Genomic DNA, 7,392 nt, shown 5'->3' with positions numbered 1-7,392 from the left:
ATGATGGCAAGTGGTTTGTAATAGGCTTAACTTCAAGTGATGACTAACAATATAAGGATTTAGGCATCATTTCTCAAATAAATATTATGTGTTGATCTGAACATTTCTTCATAATGTATCCGTGCCATTTTATACAAGAAAAGAAATCCTGGATCAACTCAACCAAATTTACCCCAGGGGCAACTTAATGGCATGTATATTTAGGAGTTGTGTGCAGGTGAAAAATGACGTAGCTCTTATTTAACTGAACAAATGATCAGTGATATGGAGCCATTAACCACAACTCAGCTCTGGTCAATCTAGAACTACTTAATATGTCACAAGTAGAAATTCAATATAGGTAGCCCTTGCCTTATTATCATTTGTTTAGTGACTATTTGAAGTAAAAATGTGACTTACGACTGATCCTCACACTTATGATCATCATAGAGCCTCGGTGGCACAGTGGTCAGAGTGCAGTACTGCTACCTGCCGACTGCCTGCAGTTTGGCAGTTCAGTTCTCACCAGGCTCAATGTTGACTCAGCCTTCTATCCTTCTGAGGTGGGTAAAATGAGGATCCAGATTGGTGGGGTCAAGAGGCTGACTCTGTAAACCACTTTGAGAGGGCTGTGGGCTGTAAAGCACTGTGAAGTGAAATATAAGTCTAATTGCTATAGCTAAGTGATCAAAATTTGAATGCTTGTCAACGGGCATGTATTTCCAATGGTTGCAGCATCCTGAGTCATGTGATCTCCATCTGTGACCTTCCCAGCCAGCTTCCAACAAGCAAAGGCAATGAGTGGGGAGCTGGATTCCCTTAACGACCTGTGTAGTGGTTTGGTTAACAAGCATAACAAAAAAAGGTTACAAAATTGTGTGTGATTCACTTAACTACCTTGCTTAACAGTCAAAATTTTGGTTCCAATTGTGGTTGCAAGTTGGGTCTACCTGTAACTAAGTAAGCCAATATATATCTCAAAACTGTAGTGAAGGATCAGATTTTACAATGCTTTGTAAAAAATGAAAAGTCATACAAGATAGCAATAGCACTTAGACTTATATGCTGCTTTATAATTCATTACAGCCCTCTGTAAGCGGTTTACAGAGTCAGCTTGTTGCCCCCAACAATCTGGGTCCTCATTTTACCGACCTCAGAAGGAAGGAAGGCTGAGTCAACCTTGAGCCTGGTGAGATTCGAACTGCCAAATTGCAGGTAGCTGGCAGTCAGCAGAAGTAGCCTGCAGTGCTGCACTCTGACCACTGTGCCACCGTGGCTCAATATGCTTTTATAGTCCCCTTTCCTAAAAGAGCTGCTGGATGTTCTAAATATGTACAGCAGGATGATGTGTATATATAGAAGCAAAATGTGTCCCTGGTTGATGTTTAAATTAGGAGTGCGACCCTGGAGATTCTCCAGGCTAGTGTATTACATCAAAACTTTCTCCCCCCTTATAAAAGTTTATTGTGCTGGAAGATAAGTCACTTCTGAAATTTATTTCAAAGAGGAAAAGAAATTCCCTGAAATGCTTATGAGTGGAGTGTGCTTCTTCCCCCCCCCCCCCACGTTTTCACCAGTAGGTAGCCAAGAGGCATGGGGGACCATCCTGTGCATTATTATATTAGTCATATCACTATTAGTCAACATTCTCCTTGATTCAACAACAGCAAATCAAGAGATGATATCAGAAAGGAGATTTCCCCCCATGGGGCCTTTTCTGATTTGGAAATCTAAGCACCCAAGAAGGTTTCAGCATGGCAAGACTATACCTGTAGGAGATTCCATCATTCCCATTAATAAAAATAGCAAAAAAATAAATTCAGAAGCAGTCATTGAGAACCCTGACAATAAGTAGAAAAACATCCTAGGGGAGAAAAAAAAATCTGAAAAAAGAATCTAAAGCAGTTCTGGCACAGCCATACTCCAGATATTGCTACAGGATGACTCTGGAATTGTGAAAGAAGTTAGGAACAGTTTCTCCTGCTGAACTAAACTGTATCCCAGTTAAAAGCATTATTTTTCTTTTTTCTTTTTTTTTTTGTAAATTTTATTTGAGTTTTCACAAAGAGAAAAAACAAAAACAAATAAAACATCTTTTTTGAAAGTAGCGTAATCCCGGGTTACATTTCTTCGTACAGACACAAATTCAGGTTCATGCTCATTTTTATATTCTATTCCATATCTTATTACTATTTTACATTTTCTGCATAGCTTCTCCCTTCTTTTAATTTTCTCAATTTTATTTTAATTATCTCATCTCAATTCAAATCATTGTATTTATATTTTTTGTCTGTCCTGTTTCAATTATCTATTATCTTTTCTCATTAAACAAAATTTCTCCTGTAGTTACTGATTGGAGTATGACGCCTTTATATCTTTTCCCTAAAGTTGTAACATTCAATATAATACATAACTTCCATTCGGATTCTGCTTGGTACATTCTTAAAATACACACTGTATTCTTAAAAAAGAAAAATTATAAATGTATATAATTAAAACAACATTCCATTCCAATTCAATTCTATCATTAATATTAATATTCATTAAAGTCTTAACATCTTTAACATTACTTTTCAATTAAATATCATACTTCTATGGGAACAATTATAAGCTTTCCATAGTTAATTCCCCCCCTCTTCACTTATATTTTATAAAACATTAACTAATTAAAATGTTCCCGTTCCTTCCTAATTCAATTTTTCATTTATTTTATTTCACTTATTTTATTCACAAACATTTCACTAAATTACACTAACTATTTTTATCCCTCATTTTAATCATACGTTGTTTCCAATTTTCTAAAGTTATTTCTATTACTAATATAACAATACAATCTTATGTACCTTTACAGAATCCCTTTTTCAGTTAGATTTTCACTCATTATCTCTAAATAGGTCCTGTTTCTCTATATCTTGCTCCGGTCCTTTGTAACTTCTTTTCCTTTCCTTCTTCCCTCTCTTCTTCTCTCTCCCCTTTTTACCCCCTTGTCTCTCTACGTCTATTTCTCTCTTCTGTATTCCCCTTTTCTGTTGCTTTCCAGTATTATACTTATTTTTCGAATTATTTTTCTTTTCTTTGGTTGTTTTTTAAAGTCTTAAATTCTGCATTCTCTTTCCCCCCTTTCCTTTTTCTTCCCCACATAGAATTGCTTGTTCATTAAAGATGGCTTCTTCTTTGTCCCAGTCTTCTTGTTTTGCAGTCGTTTCTTGTTGTTTCTCATAGTTCCAAATTTCCATTTCTAAGAATTGAAAAACGAAGCCAAAAGAACCCTTCCCTTCTTGTGCATCTTCTTTGTACTTTTAAAGTTCCATTTTCAATTCATCCAGAAGTGGTGCCATTGTATAAATTTTTAAACAACCACCCTATTGATTTTAGTCATTCAAATATAATAACCAAAAATCCAAAGATCACCAAACAATCCAAATACACGCAAGCTGTTTCTTTTTTGCTCTTTTTCACTTTCTCTTCCTGGGGTTACTATTTAGTTGCAAAGTTTCAGTTAAAATGTATCTTTTAGAAGTCTTGTTGAAGTTTTATTGTAGATTCTTTTTAATTCCAGGCAGTCTCTTCCCTCTTCCAGATCCTGCCCTTATTCTTTTTCTCTCCCTTCCTGCTTATGAAAAAGAAAAATTTTAATGTCCAGAAATCTTTATTATCCCTTTGGCATTTTGTTTTATTTTCAGCTTAATTGCCTATTGATGTCAAAGCAGATTTTTCCGATTTCTTATTTAAGTCTCTCAGTTGTCAGTATAGGGAAGCAGAGAAGAAAAAAAAAAGCCAAACCTTTCCCTTTTCACTTTCCTTCGCTGCTTCCGACTCTTCTTTGGGAGCGATGTTATTTTTTGTAAGTTTAAATTCCAGGGTACCTTAGTTGTTGCTTTTACAATTTAACCCGGTCAGCCAAAACTTTCACTTCTTATCTTCCTCCTGCACATTCTTTTCTGGTCGAGTTCTCCTTTGTGGTGGCCATTTCTGACCACCGCTGCAACCGCCTTCGGGTTGCATTATAGCATTATTTTTCCACAACAGGCCAAAGACATGATGTTCTACCTAGCAAGACAGCTTTGGGGAATTTTTGATGGAAGACATGACAGGCCAGGACCTCAATTTAAACCCCAGTCAAATGGAGACCTCCCACCCAGTGATACTTTTAAGTTAAAAGGGAAGGGAAGGGAAAGAAAGAAGAGAGAGATCAAGAGATCTGAGGCTGGTTTAGCAAATTTTGATTTGATTCATATGCTTGTGTTCATTCAATGGTCCCTTTGTATCGCAGACACAGAAGATAAGATAAATTAGCCCAGTGTATACATGCCTGATAAATGAAAATTCTTCTGGTTGATCAGCAATTTTATTCAGCAATCAAGTATTAAATAGCAGATTGTTCTTATTTTTGGCTGAACTTAAAACTCTATACTAGATTCATTGTTTAGGCAAACGAAACAAAACCTGCAATTTCATGCAGGTCACCATAGATTTAAATTATTTGGTGTTTTTTTTTAAACTTTTAAACTTTATATTTATATTAAATAATAGAAACTGGTATGATGCTAATGCATCCAGTAGTTAATTATCTATTCTATATTTGTTATTGCAAACAGATTTTCTTTTTCTTTGCAGACCCCAGCATGGGGGCAAGTTTTGCCAAGGTTCAAGTCGCATTTATCAGCTTTGCAACACTCAGCTCTGTGCATCGAACAGTCCAGACTTCCGAGCCCAGCAGTGTGCTGAGTATAATAGCAAACCTTTCCGTGGATGGTACTATAAATGGAAACCCTACACCAAAGTAGAAGGTGAATCAGATACAATAAGGATCAATTTCGGTGAAGAATAGACTCGACTCTACCAGACCTTGGAAGTCTTTTAGTCCAACCCCCTGCTTAGGCAGGAAACCCTATACCATTTCAAACAAATGGTTGTCCAATTTCTTCTTTAAAAAGTATTGGAGTGTCCACAACTTCTGGAGACAAGTCATTCCACTGATTAATTGTTCTAACTGTTAGGAAATTTCTCCTTAGTTCTAAGTTGCTTCTCTCCTTGATTACTTTCCACCCATTGCTTCTTCTCCTGTCTTCTAGTGCTTTGTAGAATAAGTTGTCTCCCTCTTCCTTGTGGCAACTCCAGACCTATTGGAGCACTGTTATCATGTAACCTCTAGTCCTTCTTTTCACTAAACATGTTAATTTAAAGCCATCATAACAGATCCATACAATCTGCAGTAAGATTCTGTCACTTAAACAAAAAGAGAATACAGATTGTCCTTGTCTAACAACAATGTCCGTCCAATGTTACAACAGCACTGAAAAAAACGCCTTCTGACCATTTTTCACACTTGCAGCCATTAAGGATACCCACAGTCATGCGATCAAAATCCAGACATTTGGCAACCGGTTCATATTTATGATAATTGCAGTGTCTTGGGATCATGTGATCACTTTTTGTGATTTTCTGATGAGCAAAATCAATGGGGAAACCAGATTCACTTAACAACCATGTCACTAACTTAACGGCAGTGATCTGCAGCTTGACATTTTCTTTGTATTGCTTTGGGAAGCCCTTCAAACCAAAGCACCACCTTGAAAATATGCACCACTTCAGAAAGATGTTTAAAAACAAGGCTGGCACTCACTGATGATTTTGTACAATGAGTAACTTGATAGAAAATTATCTGTCCTTGATAATTTCAGGCTCACAGCCCAACTTTGTAAGACAGCTGCCTTGCAAAAGTGCTCTTCATCTAAGTATCTTGAAAACAATGGTCCCAGATATTTGGTTACAATCTGGGAAGGGATTAATAAATCAAATTTGCAGGTTTGGTGGAAGTGGAAATCGGCAAAGCTGTTTCAACCCAGGTTAAAAGATATTGCAGACTACCGAGTAGTTCAAAAGAGTATGAATACATCATAGGGGTTTTGCTTCTTCCATTGTATTGCTGTCTGGTCAGTAAATCTTCAGGTCAGAATATTGTCTTGGTCTCTTTTCAGAGGAAGATCGCTGCAAACTCTACTGTACAGCAGAAGATTTTGACTTTTTCTTCGCCATGTCAAACCGAGTAAAGGATGGGACCCCCTGCTCACTGTATAAAGAAGATGTGTGCATTGATGGGGTTTGTGAAGTAAGATGAAATTCAGCATTCTATTCAGTATAAATTTTTTAGCTCGGCTGTAAAGCATGTATACTTTGCTTGCAACATCATCCTGTGTCTGTTGCAAATGTTGGTGACCTCTAAGTTAAACAATTCTCTGTTGAACATCTTATAGAGCTGCTTCTGATGGATTAGTAGAATAGGCATGCCCTGCACCGTAGACTCACCTAAAACAAGATTGGGTAGTTTAAGGATCACCATATAAACCAGCCAATGTCTTAACAAGTTGTGTGAACCAAGTCATAATGTCATATGTGTTTGGGGTCAGTATATATTAGGTAAGCTTTAAATAGCTACTGTTCAATTGATGTTGAATGTTGAATGAAGTTATTAGCTTCTTTTTCAAGTAAAGGAGTAGCAGACCTTTCAAAATGGATGGAAAGATAGATGGACAGAAAGGTAGGCAACAACTTTCTTCTACCTGTTGTTCTTTCACTGATTCTCTGTTGTTGTTGCAGCAAGTGGGTTGTGATCATCGTCTTGGATCCAAAGCTACTTTTGATGCTTGTGGAGTTTGTAAAGGAGACAATTCCTCATGTACATTCTACTCGGGCCATTATTTAACCCAGCATAAAACTAACAGTAAGAAAACAATTTCCCAGTGTAATTAAGTCAATGCTTTTCATAACTGTTCCCCTTTGCATTACTGTAACAGTCTTTGTATGTTTTCCACCAAAACTTTATTTGGAAAACCCAAGTTGGGAGGGAGACTGGTGTAGTAGCTACCATCTCAGACATCCTGCAGATCAAGTAAATGTTGCCTATTGTAGATGCTTGCTGGGGAAAAAAAAACACCTTTGCATGTACAGTTGGAGGTCTTAGAATGATAAATCCTAAAGTTGGAAGAACTTTCTACCAGTTGGATTCTACCAGTTTGCACCTATTTGCTAGAACCGGTTGTTAACTTTCTAAGCAGTTCGGAGAACCAGTTCTTAGAAGAAATTACTGGCCTAATCCTGTAAGGAAGCAGGAAGGAAACATTCTGGTGTTGCTTACAGAAACTGCCTCTCCATTAACCCTTATTATATTCTTGGCAGGACTAGACTTCCTGTCTCTGGAACTTCTCTGAAGTTTTTTCCCCCTCCTTTGCTGGTACTTTGCTTGTGTGGAGTGACCATTCAAAGTTACAATGGCACTGAAAAAAGTGACTTATGACTGCTGGTCACACTTATGACTGTTGCAGCATCCCCGCAGCATCCCCACAGTCACGTAAGGCCAGGGGAGGAGATGCATGCCTCGATGTGAGTGATGTTGAATTGGCCACACCCAGC

At 37.4% G+C, this 7,392-nt stretch overlaps 1 protein-coding gene and 1 long non-coding RNA gene across 8 annotated transcripts in view; one reads left to right on the top strand and one right to left on the bottom strand.

Moving 5' to 3' along the window:
- The window catches only part of LOC148129838 (uncharacterized), a 443,985-nt gene that overhangs the window by 147,853 nt on the left and 288,740 nt on the right, over window positions 1–7,392 (bottom strand). The gene's annotated exons all lie outside the window — the stretch shown is intronic.
- The window catches only part of ADAMTS18 (ADAM metallopeptidase with thrombospondin type 1 motif 18), a 96,635-nt gene that overhangs the window by 54,097 nt on the left and 35,146 nt on the right, over window positions 1–7,392 (top strand). For all 7 annotated transcript variants that reach the window (XM_087971619.1, XM_087971616.1, XM_087971620.1 and 4 more), the window contains 3 exons: window positions 4,597–4,769; window positions 5,961–6,091; window positions 6,580–6,703. In XM_087971619.1, coding sequence (XP_087827745.1) covers window positions 4,597–4,769; window positions 5,961–6,091; window positions 6,580–6,703 — 428 coding nt within the window. The remainder of the gene's footprint in view (window positions 1–4,596; window positions 4,770–5,960; window positions 6,092–6,579; window positions 6,704–7,392) is intronic.

This window comes from Notechis scutatus, chromosome 9 (genome assembly GCF_049901735.1).
Source record: "Notechis scutatus isolate UNSWTSFEM ecotype Mainland chromosome 9, rNotScu1.2, whole genome shotgun sequence".
Classification (NCBI taxonomy): domain Eukaryota; kingdom Metazoa; phylum Chordata; class Lepidosauria; order Squamata; family Elapidae; genus Notechis; species Notechis scutatus.
Note: the sequence above shows the minus strand (reverse complement) of the source record. Positions and strands in the feature narration are given on the sequence as shown.